At 33.3% G+C, this 19,506-nt stretch overlaps 4 protein-coding genes across 8 annotated transcripts in view; 2 read left to right on the forward strand and 2 right to left on the reverse strand.

The window, feature by feature from the left end:
* The window catches only part of LOC126773806 (putative inorganic phosphate cotransporter), a 67,532-nt gene extending 59,983 nt beyond the window's left edge, over positions 1–7,549 (forward strand). For both annotated transcript variants that reach the window (XM_050494995.1, XM_050494994.1), the window contains exons 3-10: positions 72–190; positions 1,298–1,515; positions 2,230–2,456; positions 2,647–2,796; positions 4,338–4,470; positions 4,973–5,094; positions 5,431–5,550; positions 5,814–7,549. In XM_050494995.1, the coding sequence (XP_050350952.1) occupies positions 72–190; positions 1,298–1,515; positions 2,230–2,456; positions 2,647–2,796; positions 4,338–4,470; positions 4,973–5,094; positions 5,431–5,550; positions 5,814–6,026 (1,302 nt within the window). In that variant the 3' untranslated portion in view covers positions 6,027–7,549. The remainder of the gene's footprint in view (positions 1–71; positions 191–1,297; positions 1,516–2,229; positions 2,457–2,646; positions 2,797–4,337; positions 4,471–4,972; positions 5,095–5,430; positions 5,551–5,813) is intronic.
* The window catches only part of LOC126773785 (protein kinase C, brain isozyme), a 519,888-nt gene that overhangs the window by 240,569 nt on the left and 259,813 nt on the right, over positions 1–19,506 (reverse strand). The window lies entirely within an intron of this gene.
* Positions 1–19,506, forward strand: part of LOC126773860 (uncharacterized) — a 381,320-nt gene that overhangs the window by 82,705 nt on the left and 279,109 nt on the right. The gene's annotated exons all lie outside the window — the stretch shown is intronic.
* Positions 13,658–19,238, reverse strand: LOC126773766 (DNA-directed RNA polymerase I subunit RPA1). The gene is made up of 3 exons (XM_050494907.1): positions 19,120–19,238; positions 14,868–19,033; positions 13,658–14,666 (listed from the first exon to the last, which is right to left on the reverse strand). The coding sequence occupies exons 2-3, from the start codon at positions 19,023–19,025 to the stop codon at positions 13,851–13,853; spliced, it is 4,974 nt and encodes a 1,657-aa protein (XP_050350864.1). The 5' UTR covers positions 19,026–19,033; positions 19,120–19,238; the 3' UTR covers positions 13,658–13,850.

Below are 19,506 nucleotides of genomic sequence, written 5' to 3' on the forward strand. Positions count from 1 at the left end.
ACATTAGATTAAAAACCTAAAATTCTTTTGTTTTTACTTTGTAAAAATTTAACTGACCGGTTTGATTATAGGAGGCGCTAACGCAAGACGGTTCTTTTGTTTGGACTTCGACGCTACAAGGTTATATCCTGTCATCCTTTTTCTATGGTTACGTCATCACACAAATTCCTTTCGGAATCCTGTCTAAAAGGTACGGTTATTATTTTTTTTTTTTTTCAAATTATATTTTGTTTTTTACAACGCCTATAACAAACATATTGACTTTTTAATCATCCGGCTACTTCATAAGTCTAGCCTAGAATAAGTACATACTTAATATGTTATAAAGCAAAAGTAATCAATGAATAAAATTATATATTTTATTATAATTTACGGTGTTAGTTATTTTTAAGAACTGAGGTTAATAAACATCTAGTGATGTAGATATACCTATTTGTCTTTAAAAACATCATACTGCATTAAAATACTCGAAGAGATTATTTTAACGTTTATTCGTGCAATTCTCTTGAAACTAAGTACACTTTCTTTAAATAACTTATTTAAGATCATAATATTACTAATGCAAACCTTCAAAATTCAAATTCCATTAGTTTTACAGGTTCTCTTTATGACAAATGTGGTATTTTAAACTTTATAGCTTATAATGTAAAATTTACATTAGTTAACCGAGAGCAGAGGCAGGGCTCTTAAAACGTCTCGATATAATAATATATTGTTATAATACTTGATAATAATTACTAACAGACGTCGCTACTATTTATGCTGTAATAAGATTTGATATATTGTGTAATTGATGTATTTGTGAATAAATCACGTTCGAAATACTATATAGACCATTTTGTAAATATAAATCCGAAACTCACCGCAGGAAACGGTCGTAAAATGTCAGAATATGCGGCATTGACCATAATAATTATAACATTTCAAGAATACACGCATACAACAAAATATACACAGAAATATAAAATAGTATATCGCCATAAGTATGGCGTATATTTTACGGGTAATGAAGTTTATTCTTACAGAATTGTACTACAGACATATAATGAACGCTTTCCAAATCATATTTCTGGAAATGAATCGAGTTCGAAAACGCGTTACTATACTAAAGGAAAATTAACTTAAATAATTCTAAAACTAATTAATAAATGATACAAGTGTAGCTTATATCAAATTTATAATGAGTAGGTATTGATTATTATTATTCTCGAGGAAAATATCGTCCAATTTTAATTAATCAGAATGCTATATTTGTAATTTTTACAAATTTTTTACTAATTTTAATATTATTTTACAGATACGGAGCCCGATTGTTCCTGGGTGTAGGCATGTTGATCAACTCTGTGTTCGGTCTTCTGGTACCAGTGGCCGCGGAGGCTGGTTACAAATGGCTCATCCTGGTCAGGTTCATCCAGGGTCTAGGGGAGGGGCCAATCGTGCCGTGCTCACACGCCATGTTAGCGAAATGGATTCCACCAAACGAAAGGAGTAGAATGGGAGCAGCTGTGTATGCAGGTTAGTTTTTAAGTAGTTTTTAACGTATTAAATAAAACATACACACACATAATTCATTTTTGTTTATGATAAGCGATAACATCTGTACAGGTATATTAATTATGTTATGGTCATTGAGAATTTCATAGATATTATCGTCTGTGTATTATCGTCTGTCTAATCTACTGATTGAATAATCTAGTTGCTACTTTATAATATTAATGATTCCAAAATCTTGGGTTCGAACATCGGGTCGGGCCTATAAAGTTATTGAACTTTTCAGTCGAAAAATTTCAGAAAAAAAAGAAATACGAGCCTTTACTGGTTGGTAGTTGTTAGATACAACTAGTGAAAATTGGATTTCTATCTGTTAACCAAATAGGATAGGATAGGATGGAATATAAACGATTACTGATGGGTTTTTTTTTTTTTTTTTTATAGAATAGGAAGGCGGACGAGCATATGGGCCACCTGATGGTAAGTGGTCACCAATGCTCTTAGACATTGGCATTGTAAGAAATGTCAACCATCGCTTACATATCCAATGCGCCACCAACCTTGGGAACTAAGATTTTATGTCCCTTGTGCCTGTAATTACACTGGCTCACTCACCCTTCAAACCGGAACACAACAATATCAAGTATTGCTGTTTTGCGGTAGAATATCTGATGAGTGGGTGGTACCTACCCAGACGAGCTTGCACAAAGCCCTACCACCAGTGTGTATTATTTTCAGGTGCTCAGTTCGGTACCGTTATCTCAATGCCTCTGTCTGGCCTACTCTCTGCGTATGGCTTTGCCGGAGGCTGGCCTTCCATCTTCTACGTGTTTGGTGTCATCGGTACCATCTGGTGCCTGGCCTTCTTATTCTTCGTTTCCGAGGATCCCGAGCACTGTCCATCGATCAAGGAGACAGAGAAGAAGTATATCCTGAGTTCACTTTGGGGCGCTGCAGGTTCTAGCGTGAGTTCTTTAATTTATAATTACCCTTTTTAAGTTGCAATTTTATTTTCTTTCTTTGTAATTTCCTGGTCTTAAATTCATTGTTAAATTATTGTTTATTTGAATACGAGCATATAAAGGTTAAAAATAAACATATTTTCATAATATTCGTAAATACCTACAGTAATAATCTGTCTTTGTTTATCTCCAGTCTCCTCCGATTCCATGGAGCAAGATTCTCTTTTCGATGCCGTTCTGGGCTATTATGTTGGCTCACATGGGACAGAACTACGGCTACGAGACCCTCATGACAGAGCTGCCAACCTTCATGCGACAAGTTTTGCACTTCTCTATCAAGGATGTGAGTATATTAGCTGAATATTTTCAGAGTAATTTCAAGTGGGATCGTTCGAATTTTGGATATTTTTGAGTGCATTGATTTAAAATTATGGGATATTTATTTAATCGAATTACTTTTGATCCTCGGGGATAAATATGTTCCCAATCTTTATTAACAAATATGACGTCAATATCGCGAGCAAAACCCATCAATAAGTATATAAAACGCAAAGATGTTTCGAAAAATACGTCTGTTATATATAGAAGAATAAGGCAGCGACGATTTGGTTCGCATTAATCATTTCAGCTGTCAAGAGGTCAAGAGGCGCGCCGGTCAATTGACCATTGAATCATAAAGTCCTCTGACGGCTTCCAATTAAACTAAACTGAACGTAACACACTCAGTACATTGCCTTTAATTTGTCTTTAGTTAAATCTGTTTGGGAGTTTAATTTGTCTTTAGTTAAATCTGTTTGGGAGTTTCTATACGGCGTAACTAAATAAATAGCTACCACTATCTGCGAACTTTAAATTATCAAAAAGAATCGTTAAGAAAATCAGTAGTTTCTTTTTCATAGACCTAATCATATATGAAACTAACATGTAGTGTTTTTTATATAACTATAATATTATATATTATAAGAATTTGTCTATCGTAGTTTTATATTTTATAATGTTAGTTACAAGGAATTTTAAAATATTATATAAAACTGTAATTTATATTATATTTTTACACAGACACATATGTGTAACGGGTCTGACTGTACTTAGAAATCACGTTATTCCACACGCTGCTCCAATGTGGAATACACATGTGGCAGATGAATTATAAACACAAATTAAGCACATGAAATTTAGTGGTGCTTGCCCGGGTTTGAACCCACGACCATCGATTATGATCCCGCGTTCTAACCATTGGGCTGGACTGGTCTGACAGTACCCATAATTAATATAAATTTTACTATTTTCCTCCGTGTCAGCAGCCACGTTCTTTTTTTTCATATTTTCCTTTCCTACATACATACACTCACACATCAAAAGTAATTATCTGACTTGAAATTACAACCCATATATAGAAAAGTTACATTCGCTCAGTTAATTTTATACCTTATAATTATTGACATAAAGACCAAAACGTAAATATCCGTGTGATGTTTTTGTTGAGTGCTATTGATCCAGGTATTCACTTTCATGTAATTTATTTATCGGTTATCTTTCGTAAAGATTTGATTGTATTTGTTATCACAACGAACTCATAAATTATTTCTAACTAAGCCAAGATCGATGATATCAGTAAATGAGATTTATCAATACATAACCGATCAATCAATAACTATAAATACAAATCAATATAAACCAAAAAACCTTCTCATCAAAAAGGGAGAGGAGGTCCAGCAGTGGGACATTCACAGACTGTTATGTTACGAATAAACCAAAATTCAAATTCAGACACCACAAAGTTTTCATGGCCTTAATACGTCTTAAGTTGTCTTTTGTCGAATGAATTTCTGTCAAATTGTCTGCTAAAGAACTGTGTTCATATTATTATTATTTTAATTTCAGAACGGATTCGTATCAGCGTTACCATACTTGTGCATGTGGCTGTTCTCGATGTTCATCTCGGTGGTGGCGGATTGGATGTTGTCAAGTGGTCGCTTCAACCACACCCAAGTCAGGAAGATCATCAACAGTATTGGTATGTTATAAGATCTGCAAATTCTTAATGTTATATTATATTCTTTTGTTACTTATGTTTTTTTAAATTAAGGTCAGTTAAAAAAATTAAGTTTTATTTCAAATACTATGAATTTTTTTAGTCTATGTCTATTATCTAGTCTATGAATTTTTCTTCAAGTGTTGCCAGCAATTGACATTAGAAAAGAGACCAATTGTGTATAAATAATTTAAATCTAGCACGTGTACCTATAGCACAATCGCTTATTGACAAAGTACTTCGTGTTTCATACAAAGGTTAACTCTTGGCCCACTTAAGTTTAAAAAAAGATCACAGAATTTTTTTAAATTGTTACTATGTAGGGGACAGATCTTGCGACTAAAATTAAAACCAGTTCCATCAAGGAAGCCGTCAATTTTGGCAACCTTTTTTGCTATTATACGCAATGTACTAATTTGTTTTGTTAATGACCCGTGTTAAATTCAGTTTTGTTTGAATTCAATACTTTATGACTTATTTCCAGGTGAGTACGGTCCAGCCATAGGGCTGTTCATTGCCGCCAACACAGGCTGCGACCCCGCCGCCACCGTCGCCATACTCGCCGTGGGTGTCGGACTCAACGGTGGTATCTACTCCGGATTCAAGGTGATTTAGACTTTATTCTATAAGTACAGACTTCATTTTAGCATCTACTTTGCTTTTGAATTCGTTTGCTCATCACGTTAGTAAAACTGATACATCTAAACTATTAAATAAATTAGTAGTCGTTAGTGCCAATTGTTTCATTTTAGTTAATAGCTAACGATAAATTTAGGTATAATGAATTTTAAATCTGATTTATTTATTTTTAATTGGATTATTTAATCTTTAGTTTTAATAAATAGCCATGGCTTCTTTAAATATGCTTATAAATTAACTGACTTAGCTGTAACCTCCTTGGTTGATAGGTATGTATTAAACTTAGTTTTTTTTTTGGTATAGGTTAATCACTTGGACATCTCGCCACGTTTCGCCGGAATCTTAATGGCGTTTACCAACTGCCTTGCTAATCTCACCGGTCTTTTAGCGCCCATTGTTGCTGGATACATCATTGAAGGCAGGGTATGTATATACAAATTCACGTTTTGTCTTTACATAAAATAATTACCAAAGTGCCCAATGCTTTAAATTAAAATACCTGAAAAACCTGCACTTGCCGGTTAAATTCTGCCATATGGGATACGTAAACATGCACTCGAGCAGCGTGCTAAAAAAACTCTAAGCCATTTCCTTGGGAAAAGAGCATGCCAGCAGTAAATATATATATAATACGGTCAGAACGTATGTATGTACATGAAACCAATAACATTTTTTCCCATTCACAGCCCACCCAAGCCCAATGGAGGATAGTATTCTACATCGCGGCTGGCGTGTACATTTTCTGCGCCACCTTCTATAACATCTTCGGTTCAGGACGTAGACAAGAGTGGGACAATCCAGCAGAAGATGAGGCGATTGCAAAGAAGGCAGCCGCCAAAAAAGCTAACAAACTAGAGAGGAAAGACAACAATCCGAACACAGCGGAAACCGCTCAATAGCTTGTTTAAGTTTAAGCTCAGTGCGCACAACTCGAAATGATAAATTGTCTATGACCACAGATCTAATACAACGCGAACAAGTAGGAGGATAGCTATAGTTATGTATTCATAATATTTACATCTCTTTTGTTCGTTGTTACATCTTGAGATCAGTGACTATAGGCAGGTTCCTAATTAAATTGGACGATTTAAATAATATATTATTTGATTTGTGTTGCTCTGAGTCAGAGTTACGATATAGGTTCGAATGTTTTGAATTTTAGGTGAAACTTTAGTGTGCAATTTTATAGTTTTGTTTTAATGTAATGTTTTTTTTTTATACATTTTTTTTTAACAAAGGGTCAGCTTATAATCTAAGTGATACCGTGGTTTTTAAAATTGACTGAATCCTTAAGTTTTTTCATCCCCTAATAAATTATTATTTTGCATGCTTTTCATATCTGCTTAATGTATTTTAATTTAATAGTGAAATACATGAGAGACGCACATCAATACGGCTGTGATAATATCTTGTGTAGAAAAACAAATAATATGGAATCTATATCGTAACATTGTTAAACTTGCTATTTATTTATTAAAATATATGTTAATTAAGTACCATACAAGTATTGTTTATAATTTTTAGCTTGAGAGTAGAATAATAGAGATGCATGAAAGACGATGGGTCCAAGAACATTTCAATGGAAATAACGTTACCGTCCTAGCCAGTGATTACAAAAACCTCGCAGCCTTATTTTGATATAAAAAAATCGTATATTGACTTTAACTATAGAAATGCTACCTGGCCCTAAACTTTTTAAAAAGGAATGCAATAACTCGAATACGTTTTAATATTGCTTAACATCACGCCATAGATAAAAAATATATTTAATTTAAATAAATATAAAACCTTATTATTTTGTTAATTTAAAAAAAAATCTATGCTGCTAAACGGGTCGATTGTGATACGGTAATGTGAATTTCTTTTTATTTTCTGTTCGCTCGAAGCGATTGTTATTGCGATAATTTAGCAGTTATAGTAAGATGTAAATTATTTATGGTTTTAGTTGTACGTAGTACATGCGACGTCAAACGACGATGTGTGCCCAGAGCTGATGTGATCATTCTTTTAATAAGTAAATGTAAGCTGTTTTATACCACAATTATTATCGAATTAATATTGAATACAATTGAATTATAAAAAAAAAGTAAAAACTCAAATTCATAATATTTTTATAAGCTATATAATGAGTGTAATAGATAGTATACATATTTCAAATACGGAATTAAATAAATTTTGTATCTTCAGTTATTTGTTTGTGTTTTAGTTTTAGCTACTTGAGGTAAAATGTATTTTATTAATATTTTACGATTGAATAGTTGTTGCCTAGCCAAACTTGCAAAAGCCGTTTAGGATAAAGACTAATATGTAGAAAAATATATAAATTTTGTGATATCCTCATTAAATGCCCATTAAATTTTTAAACAATTTGTCTACATACTCTACTTGTAGTTTTAGATGAATACAAAAAGTTTTTATTTTATTTTGCTTGTTTTAATTATTGTTTTTAAACCTAAATATACACTGGTTTTCAACTGGTGCCTCTATAAAATATAATTTAAAAAAAGTATGACTGTTGCTTAATCGATCATACACATTATCTCGAGCTAAATAAGTATATTTATTAATGCTTATATAGCAAGATAAATCTCGTATCTCGTTTATTACCCTTAACATTTTGAAATCAGAAGGTATGAAGTTAAAAACACAAATATTAGTGTTCTCCCAAGTTACAACTTCTCATATCGAGAACATATGTTTGTATGTTTAAATATAATATTTAAAAGAGCAAAGCTATACTATGTGTGCGTCCACTAGCGCGGATGCAATGACGGGCGCGAAGTATCAAACATATGAAACCGCCGTTTGCGTCCATAGTGTAGTGCGAGCCCCAGCGAGTTAGCTAAACGAGTCGTTCTTACACGTTCCTATCCGCGCATTATGGCCGCACTACGGGCCTAGGCAACAAGCGACCACCAACCAGGGTGGCGGTGGTATCAAACCAGGACAGTCTTCTCGCTCAGCGTCAGCGCGTCTGCTAACATTTTTCTTTATAAAATGGCGGTAAACATTAATGTTTTTATAAGTGCGATTCAATCAAACCAGCTATATGGCAAAGTAAACATCCACACTACAGTAATCGTACAATAACATGAAAATTATTGAGCGAAATAAAAGAATAATTTCCTGGAAGTGAAGGTAAGCTTAATATATACATATAATCCGATCGGATATCTTATAGGATAGAATCGGACTATCTAATAAAAATATCAAAATGTCATGAAATAAGTCTTATCGTTAGCGCTATAACTGTTCGCTTGTCACTGAGGCCAACGCTCTATCACCGCGCATTCACTGTGGACGCACACTAAAAGCTGTCCAAAGTACAATTAAACTATGCGTAATAAATGTACTTGCAATGTATATACATATAATGTGTAGCACACTATAACAAAGCCGAGATGGCCTAGTGGTAAGAACGCGTGAATCTTAACCGATGATCGTGGGTTCAAACCCGGGCAAGCACCACTGAATTTTTATGTGCTTAATTTGTGTTTATAATTCATCTCGTGCTTAACGGTGAAGGAAAACATCGTGAGGAAACCTGCATGTGTCTAATTTCATTGAAATTCTGCCACATGTGAATTCTACCAACCCGCATTGGAGCAGCGTGGTGGAATAAGCTCCAAAACCTTCTCCTCAAAAGGGAGAGGAGGCCTTAGCCCAGCAGTGGGACATTAACAGGCTGTTACTGTACTGTACTGTACACTATAACACATTAATTTTACTAGGAATATGTAAGTAAAAAATTAAAAATAGTAATAATTTACTATTTTCCTCTTCCCTCTCGGACCGCTTACTGAGTGCATGTGTTTAAGATTAAAATTGTTTGTTAAAGTTACAATTAAAAACAATAAATCCGTGCTATAAAATAGGAGTGCATAACCAATAAGAAGGTATACGTTCATCGCGGCGCCTGGTACTTTGCGCCTAGTACAATCCGCTTCGTGGCTACGATTTATAAGGCCCCGCCTACCTCTTGCGAAATCCTGCTGCCCTGGTACTTTAAATACGATCACTTTTAATTATTTATTAAAAATAAAGTTGGGGTGACACTTTGTCAATGGCATTTATAGAAAAATGCCAATTGAACACTCCTCTCCGAAAACTCCTATGTTACAGCATTCTCAATCATCTCCGGATATAACCGGAGATTCCAATGTAACCATGAGGTTACAGAGACTAAAGCGTAAACAGGGAGATGACTTGGAATATTTTCTGAGCAAATTTGAAAGTATGTTCACTACATGGACAGCCGCACAGGACGCGAAGTATGAATCACTACTAAGTACCGTCAACACAATCAGAGATCAGAACTCACAAATTTCATCGTCAATTGAGTTCATGAAAATCTAGAAGATATAGCACAAATTAGAAATTTGGAGGAAAAAATAGAAATACTAGAAAGAAGAAGTCGTGCTACTTGTATAGAAATTAGAAATATTCCGAGTGCGAAAACCGAAAAAACGCAGGAATTACAAGATATTGTTAAATCACTTGGTGATGTGCTCAAAGTCGAGATTGACCCTTATGAAATACGAACATCCACAGGGGATTTTCAAAAAATGAGAAATCTAAAACCATTAACTGTGGAATTTTCGTCGGTAATCATTAAGGACAAAATATTGAGCTCGGCAAAACGTTTCACTGAGGACAATAATGGCGACAGACTGAACACCAAGCACCTGAGCCTCGATGGACCTCAAAAAACAGTTTATGTGTCGGACTTCCTTACACCAAGCATGAAAAGACTCTATTTCCTTGCAAGAGATTTTGCTACGAAAAACAAGTAGAAGTTCTGCTGGACTACTCCAGGTAATATATTGTTACGTAAGAAAGAAAATGAGCCCTCAATTCAGTTAAAAAACGAACAAGACCTCAAGCGCTTGGAAACTACATAAGCGACTCGGGCTTATTATTACTGTATTCTTTTCTCTTAGTTATTAATCTATTGTTTGTATACACATTGCACACTCACACATATACATCACAAACTCAGTACTCATTTTTCTTTTTTAACTCAATTATAAGAAGCACTCAATCAATTATAAAACTTCATAGTATAATAAATGTTTATATAGCGAATTTACTAATGCTCATACCCACCTCACTTAATCTTATGCAACGAAAGCAAGAAAAGTATGAGACTAATTTAACATTTTTCATAAGTCCTCCATACTGCATTTCTAATATTCGATTGTAATATAATGGCAGAATTAAATAATATAAATAACATTGATAAAAAATTTAAAATGTTGTGATCCGGAATATTTTAATACCATAATTTTGAACCCTAATGCTTATCTTAAAATATTGCAACAGAACATCAGAAGCGTAAATAAAAACTTTGACAGCTTAAATGTCCTATTATCGAGATTCAATTTCAACATTGACATAATTATTTTATCTGAATGTTGGCTTTCTAACGTCATTAATCTCCCCAACGTTCCGGGATACACGTGTTTTAGCACTTCAGTAAACTACAATCAAAACGATGGGGTCATTGTTATTTTGAATAATAATTTTAAAGTAGAAGAACCTAACATGCAGGAGGCTAATTGCCTCACAATAAAAATAAATAAAGACACGGTGATAATTGCCATATACAGACCTCCTAGTTTCCGCCTCTTAAATAATTTCATTGAATCTCTCAACAACTTGCTCGTGCAGCTCTCATCATATAAAAACATAATATTAATGGGAGACATAAATATTAATATTGCTGACTTAAATCAGGATACTTCGAATTATCTTGAAGTCCTCTCATTTTTTGGTTTAATCCCGGCATATTACACACCTACTAGAGCCAATAGTTGCTTAGACCATTTAATCTTTAAAACAAAACTATCATCTTTTACCTTCATCTTAAAAACAGCAATAACAGATCACGAACCAATTCTTTTATGTATGAATAAAAATACCAATAGTATGTATAAAAAATTAAAATACTCATATAAATTGAATTTTGACGAATTAAAAGATGATTGTAAAAATTTAGATTTTAGTGAGATATATAATATAAATAACAATCCAGATCAGTGCATGAACATATTTATTAACCTTATACAAAACATTATTTTGAAAAACACAATTACCAATAGACTTCCTCGAAGTAAAATAATTAAAAAACCCTGGATCACCATAGGTTTGCTGAAATGCATAAGAACTAGGGATAGAATGCACTACAAATTAAAGAAAGAGGTAAATAATGAGACTCTAAGAATTACATACATACGTTACAGGAATTTTTGTAATCAAAATTTAAAAAAATGTAAGAGGGACTACGAAAGAAATGAAATTAAAGCCGCTGGAAATAATAACAAAAAAAAAATATTAATAACTTAAATAAAACTACAAACCAACCTTTTGAACTCCTTAATATAAATAAAACACCGATGGAATCAGTAAACTCAGTAAACAAATACTTTGCAAGCATAGGTGCTGATCTGGCCTCAAAAATAACCTCAAACCTACCAACCACCTTCACTAATACCTTTAGAACATCATCTATACAAAACTCATTCATTCTCTTAAGCACTACAAAAGATGAAATATGTAGACTTATAATCGACCTAAAATCAAACTGTAGTCCTGGCTGGGATGGCATAACGTCCAAGGTACTCAAGTGTCTAATTGAATTTATTGTGACTCCGCTCACCTATATTTTTAATAGATTTTTATCCGAAAGTATATTTCCTGTTTCTCTCAAGAAATCCATAGTTATACCCATCTTTAAAGCCGGAGACAGAAACCTTGTATCAAATTACCGTCCAATCTCGATACTACCATCCCTCTCGAAAATACTTGAAAAAATTATAAATAATAGACTTGTTAAATATTTGGAAGATAAAAATTTAATCGCAGATACACAATATGGCTTTAGGAAAGGAAAATCAACCTCGGATGCAGTTCATTCTCTTGCGGATTTCATAGTAGACAAATTAGACAATAAAGAAAAATGCCTAACTATTTTTATTGATCTTCAAAAGGGATTCGAGATATTTGAATAAAATGATCGAGAAGCTAGACAGTTTAAGCATTAGAGATAAACAACTACAACTTTTACAAAATTATCTGCTAGGTCGCTCCCAGCAGGTTAAAATAGGTGACGTTATCAGCAATGAGAGATTTGTCACTTATGGAATTCCGCAGGGTAGCATTTTAGGCCCAACTCTATTTCTTTGCTATATAAATGAACTTTGTAACCTAAAGCTAAGAAAGTGTAAAATAATATCATATGCAGATGATACCACACTTACATTTCACAGTAAAACATGGAATGAAGTATTTGAATTTGCACAAGAAGGTTTTAATACGGTTAGTCACTGGATGGCTTATAATACCCTCACTCTGAATCCAAGTAAAACTCAATACATAGTTTTTTCAATACGCAACACACCTAATAATACAAAATCACATCAATAAGTAGCTCATTTGTGTAATCTAGCAGATCATACCAAATGTACCTGTCCCATTATTAATAAAATAGATCAAACTAAATACTTAGGTATAACAATTGATAAAAATCTTAATTTTAAAGGGCATCTAAAACAATTAAGTCAAAAACTCAGAAAACTTACATATGTTTTCAAAAATTTGAGACATATCGCTGACTGCTCATCAGGACTGTTTATATATCATTATATATTATCAATCTTTAATAGCATACTGTATAACTGTATGGGGTGGTTCTAACAAAACGCACATAATTGAAGTTGAAAGAGCTCAAAGAATGATACTTAAAGTAGCTCTCTCTAAGCCACGCATATTTCCTACTGTAGACCTATATAGGGAAGCAAATGTTCTAGCAGTCAGAAAACTTTACATTTCGAACATCATTTTAAAAAAACACTCCACGATTAAGGCCTCACTGATTGATATAGCTGACTCTAGAAGATCTTATGAAGTATGTAAATCTGTAATGGTCAAAACATTTTTTGCCCAAAAATTCTTTGATTTTAAAGCAGCCAGACTTTACAATAAATTAAATAAATTATTCTCTATTTCAAATTTACTAAAATTCGCATGTAAGAGGAAATTAACTGACTGGCTTTTAAAACTGGACTATGAAGAGACAGAAAAATTATTAATATTTACATTAATAATAAACAAGCAATTGTATTAAAAAATAATAATCTACACACATACATACAAGATATACACATACATATATACACATACATACAAGACACACAGGCACAAACACACACACACCCATACACATGCGCTCACACGCACATATTCACAAGCATACATTATCTTTTTATTTCTATTAGCATAAGTATAACTTATTACTAGATAATATATTGTAAAAGCTTTAGTGTTTCTCCTGCTTTCTATAAAATTAAACAAATAAATAGTTACCTAGTTTGGGCTCCTGTATCCCACATTTAACTGTATTTATATATATTATAAAAAAAGAAAATGTAAACATTATTGTCTGTGGGAGAGAATAAAAAATAAATTTATTTATTATTATTTATTTTCTAACAATATATGGAATTACATATATTAGAACATTCCGTTTTGGATTACGATGATAAACTTTTTATCACATTATATGTATCAAATTAAATATAAAAATAAAATATTAAAATACATACATATATAATAAATTTATTTATCCCATAAAAGTGTAACTGCTTGCAACATTACAAAAAAACATAAAATTCTTTAATGTAGTAATAAGATGGAAACACATTAAAAAATTTAACAAATCCTTATTAGCTAACAATTTTACTGTAATGTTGCACACTGAACGCACCAGTTCCACTGCGACAAGGCTGACCCATCATGAGGCAACTTGAAGCAGACCTTATAAAATCTTTCTTCGAATTTAGCACGGCCTCCTTCAAAAATATCAATGAAGACTCGAAAGACATTTGCTGTAAAGGCGAAGTGGACGCCTCCATACCTTTTCGGCTCATAGGTTCAAATACTCCGTTGTAAGTCATATAATCAGCAACCAAATTCAAATGGCGTGGATCAACTGTGATACCGTAAACGTTGAATACGTTTTGTATCTCTTTTATTATAACTTTATTAGCTGCTTCTATTCCATACGTGTTAGCGATTGCGTGAATATCATTGCTGTATAGTTTGTTCAAATCTAGTAGATCATTGTATTTAAACATTTGTACAATATTAATACCTTCAGTTTTTATATATAGAACATCTTTTTCTTTGTTAGTAATAGCGCGTTTTATGTTTTTGATTTCATATACAACGGACCTCATCGAGGCATCGCGTAATGCTTGAGAGAGATCCACCCTTAAAAACGCTATAGGGAAAAGCACTGTTAATTCGCACCATTGGTGATTTTTCGTGTCAAATATGTAATTTGTTGCGTTGTTAATATTTTCAACGACGTTAGCCATTATTTTACTTTCATCAGCAGTAATGTCTTGAGTTCTTTCAATTTCATCATCATTTTCTTTCGTCTGTTGTTCATCCTCCGCTTCATCTTCCGATTTCTCTTCTTCCCCTGATTCAGGGTCTTCGTACTCCTGGTCTTCTGAACGCTTTTTACGATTCCTCACCTGTAATTAGATTAGAAAAACATATCTCAAAATTGATATTAATATTTAACGCGTAGGCGATATTATTTAATTTAATGTGATAATGTGTCTTGTAAAAAACGTAATATAACCATGAAATATAATATAAATTGAAATGAAATATAAGCCATAATATGCTATCGGAAAAAAATCCTTTATATTTGAATGTATATTCAGACTTACTTCAGTATTGTCATCGTCGCCATTAGGTCCTTCTTCATCAGAACTATCAATGTCAGGATTATCATCTACACGTTCTTTAGGTTCTGCAGTAATATCTTCATCTTCCTCATCATCACTTCCTGCAGCACGACGTTTCTTATCTTTTTCAGCCGCCCACAAAATACCACTAGTTGCTTTAGCTTGCTTACGAATTACCGTAAACATCTCATTAAAGAATTTATTTTGCATATGTTTTATTATTTGTTGTGGCTTTACAGCATACTGAGTCTTATATTGAGAATGTGGTAGAAATGAAAAACGCATCGTAGTTTTCAATTGTCGTTGTGGGTTCGTAACTATTTCACATTCTACATCAATCTTTTCGAGAACATCAGACACTGTCACTCGATTCATTTTTTGCCTGAGTTTTTCCGCTTTTTTATTTATAGAAGAAATATTGCGTTTGAAAGGTATATCCATGCTAGGTGTTTTCAATTTAGCTGAAGCCGTCATCAAAATTTCTCGTAAACGGGGTATACCCAAAGTAACGTTCATGTCCCCTCTACCAGCAAAGTGGAAGGTATTCAATGTCATCTGAGTTGATGGTTCACCTATTGACTGCGCAGCTAAAAGCCCAACAGGCTCTCCGGGCGCTGCCATTGAGGACAAATATTTGGCACTGATAATTTCAACGAATTTATCTTTTTCTGTGTATTCATAATGTGAACCTTCATGGCGTTTCTTTAAATAACTTTGCATTAGACCGTCCAATTGTTCGTTGATAGTACCGAACTTATATTCGGGTGACATTTTACTAGGGATCGGATCTGGACATGGTTTTCTCATATATTGTTCTCTTTCTTCATCGTCTAAAGAACGCCACATTTTTTCTAGTTCCCAATAAAATGGATCTCGAGTTTCATTAGTCGGTTTTTCATCTAGATTAATATCTTTTTTAGCAATTGCAGAAAATTGTGCAAAACCACTAGTTCGAACTTTATCAAAAGAACTGCCGTATTTCTTCTTCCATTTTTTTAAAGATTTTTGACATTTTGTTATTACTTTACTATCTGTATCTTCTTTAAGTTTTTTTATAACCGATTTGGAGACAACTGCATTAGAGTTTACATCGAGGAACTCTAACTGACTTTCTTTTAAAAATTGACATTTCAAAACGTCAAGTCCATCTTCACCATATGCAAATTGAATGACACTACTATCGGCATCTCTGACTGTGTTATCGTAGGCAACACTCAATCCTTCTAAATGTTTAATTAAACATCTTTGTAAGTAACCCGAACGACTTGTTTTTACGGCCGTGTCAATAAGACCTTCTCTACCAGCCATACAATGGAAAAAGAATTCCTGCGGTTGAATTCCAGTCATGAAGCGACCATCTATAAAACCACCAGCTCTTGGCGATATATCATACGGAGGGAAACTTGGTAGTGATCGCCCAGAAATCATCAAAGGCGGTCTTTTGCCTTCTAATTCAATTTGACCTAATAAGCAAGAAATCTGCATAGTATTGACGGTTGAACCTTTTGCTCCTGATTGCACCATTAATTGTAAATTGTTTGAAGGGAATTTCTCCAACAATCCTTCTGACAGACATACCGTGTTGATATTATTAGTATATGAATCTAGCAAGTTTTTATATTGCCTGTCCAAATTCGCACGGAATTTCGGATCTTTGACCAACATTTCACCGATGGTGTCTTTAAGATTGTTATCGTCAACATCTGCAGGGAGTTCAGTTGCTTTTACACCGGCTACTCTTCCAGCCTGTCGAACTAAACTTATTATTTCGTCACGCTTTTTGTCGGCCTCTTGTACAACCAGAATATCTTTCACACCAAGCGTGAACCCAATCCATTGCAAGTAGAAAGTAAAACCCTTTGAAAATGAACTTAAAAGTGCACTAGAACTGTCTCCACCGTACAAATCATACATACAATGGACTAACCCATATGGTGTTGCTCCATAATGAGTTTTATCCAAGACTCCACATAAAAGTTCTCCTTTTCTAATAACCACCTCGGCTTCAGACATTTCATTTGCATTTGAAAATGGAGTACCGCCAGCATTCCAAGGCCTTGGAAGTTCTTTTTGCCATGCCTTTGCACTAATCTTTGCTTTTCCAGTTAAAGAAACGTATGGTTTACCTTTGGGTATGTTATTTATTATAATTGTGGACAAAACTTGTTTACCCGACCACAGTGTTACTGGCTTTAAAATAGTTGGCGGAAGTAATTTAATTTCGCCCTTGTGACTTGATAGTGCTTGAAATACTAACTGTTGATAATCTGCTTTTGTAAAGAAAGTACCTCTTAAAGACATCCTCACCCCAGATATGACATGATCCTGAATTAAGCCACTTAGTGGTGTTCCATCCTTTGGCACAAGATATTGCTTTCTTACAGACATAATATTGTATGCCTCACTTCTAGCAACTTCATTTTGTGGAAAATGTGCATTCATTTCATCACCATCAAAATCAGCATTGTATGATTTACAGTTGGCATAGTGAAGTCTAAGAGTTTTTTCACCTTTAAGAATTCTTGCTCTGTGAGCCATCATACTAGGTTTGTGCAGTGAAGGCTGACGATTCAATATTAGTACATCACCATTCACCAAGTGCCTGTGGACAATTTTCACACCTGATGTTTTATATTCATCAGGGGTGAGCAATTTTTTTGCAAGACTTTTCCTTTTTTCTATTGAATCCGGTGGTATTCTTATTGTTCTACCATTCTTTACTTCCAATTTTTCAGCTCCGGGATGTTTGTTTGGGCCATTAATAACCATCTTTCTTAGTTCATCCACATTCCACTCAGTAACGGGTACAGGATATGTAAGCTTAGTAGCAAAAGCATCGGGTATACCAATTTCATCAATATCTACATTAGGGTCTGGTGTGATAACAGAACGAGCCGCAAAATTAACTCTTTTTCCCATCATATGCATCCTTATTACACCAGTTTTCTTTTCAAGTATCTGTTTCAACCCCTGACTAGTAACACCCTGGCCTTCACAACTGAGTAATTGGTTTATATGTTTCTGTAGTTCTTGCCATAATGTGTGTAATTTTTCTGGTGGTGATTTACCCATAACACTTTCATACGCCTGCCTTGGTTGTTGATCAAGACCATCTATTGCTTTTTGTTGGTCTGAAGCTGTTAATACTTGCAGGACTACTCTTGCATTATTTGCAGTAACCATTATAGTTTTATATACATTAGTCTGAGGATGTTCAATTAGTTCTCCATTTACTATATTGCATGGTCTTACATTAGGAGGCAACACTGGGACAATTTGCATAAAAAATACACTAGTAATTGGTTTACTACTTGCATATTTAAGTATTGGGAAACAATGTGTAAGAATCTCTTCATCATTTTGTTCTATAGCTTTGCAATATAGTTTTAAATCATCTGGCATTAATATTTTGATACCCTTACTTCCACTTTCAGCACTCAAGTTGTACATAATCTTATTATCAGATGTTGTTACTTTAATTAATTTGCTTCTGCAGTACAGACAATTTTTAGATACAGTTATAGCTTTGAAGAAGTTATTTATGATTTTAGTTCGTAATTTAAATGTATTCTTATTTTGAAAAATCTCTGAAATAACATCTCTATCTTTTAATAGCTTTTGATACTTTCTTATAACTTTATTTGGTTTTGTTGGTGATGTGTCATGCTTTTTATTATCTTTTACATCTCCTACAAAATTTTCTAAGTCTAAAGCAGCTGTAACATGACCAGCATCAAGTAACTCTAACTGCAGTTTTAGAATAAACTTCATATGATCATCCATTTGGATTTTAAAACATTTAAGGCAAGTTATACGAAAAAGAGTATAGATGTTCTTTATAAATAATGGATTTACCACAACTAGAGGTAGTTCAATATGCCCAAAATGTCCAGGACAGTTAATAAGAGTACTTGAACATGTTGTACAAAAATCATTGCGTTCTCTGATTGGTCCCAAGGCAGGATCGTAGAGACCAGCTTTAGTAGGGTTACCCATAGAATCGAAAGATGTCAAGTTAGTTATTTTTGCGACACTAAGTTTTTTGATGTCCTCATCATTAAACATTAGGAATTGAATCGAGTCAGGATGTACAGATGTCAATCCCGTTATCGCTGAAGTAAATCTTGAATTAAAATCCATGTTTGCTTCTGTAAAAGAAATTTACTATAAATAAAAGCTAACCATTACTAACCTTTAAATCAATTAATATACAGATCAAGTACAAAATGCTTACTAATTTATTTTATAAAAATGTGTTTTAAAATAAATTTAATAGTTTAATATCACTAAACAAAATCATAATATCATCACGTGGGTTTATTTGACGTTATGTTTTGACAATGACAATCGACAATTGACAAAGAAAATTAAATGGATGAGTAAACTCAAGGTAAAGAGGACCCTCTTCGTGTAAAAAAGGTATCCGTGAAGTCGAGTAAATTTAAGATGGCAATGCTTTAATAAAATTCTTTAATTTAATAGAAAGCGCAAAAATTGTAATAGTAGGCTAAAATTCATTAATATACTTTTTGTTTTTGAAAATATAAAAAAAGATATTACATCAATGATATTAAAAAGTAATTTAATTAAATTTTTCTTTTTACATGTATATCATACACCG

The sequence above is a fragment of the Nymphalis io genome, chromosome 15, assembly GCF_905147045.1.
Source record: "Nymphalis io chromosome 15, ilAglIoxx1.1, whole genome shotgun sequence".
NCBI classification, from domain to species: domain Eukaryota; kingdom Metazoa; phylum Arthropoda; class Insecta; order Lepidoptera; family Nymphalidae; genus Nymphalis; species Nymphalis io.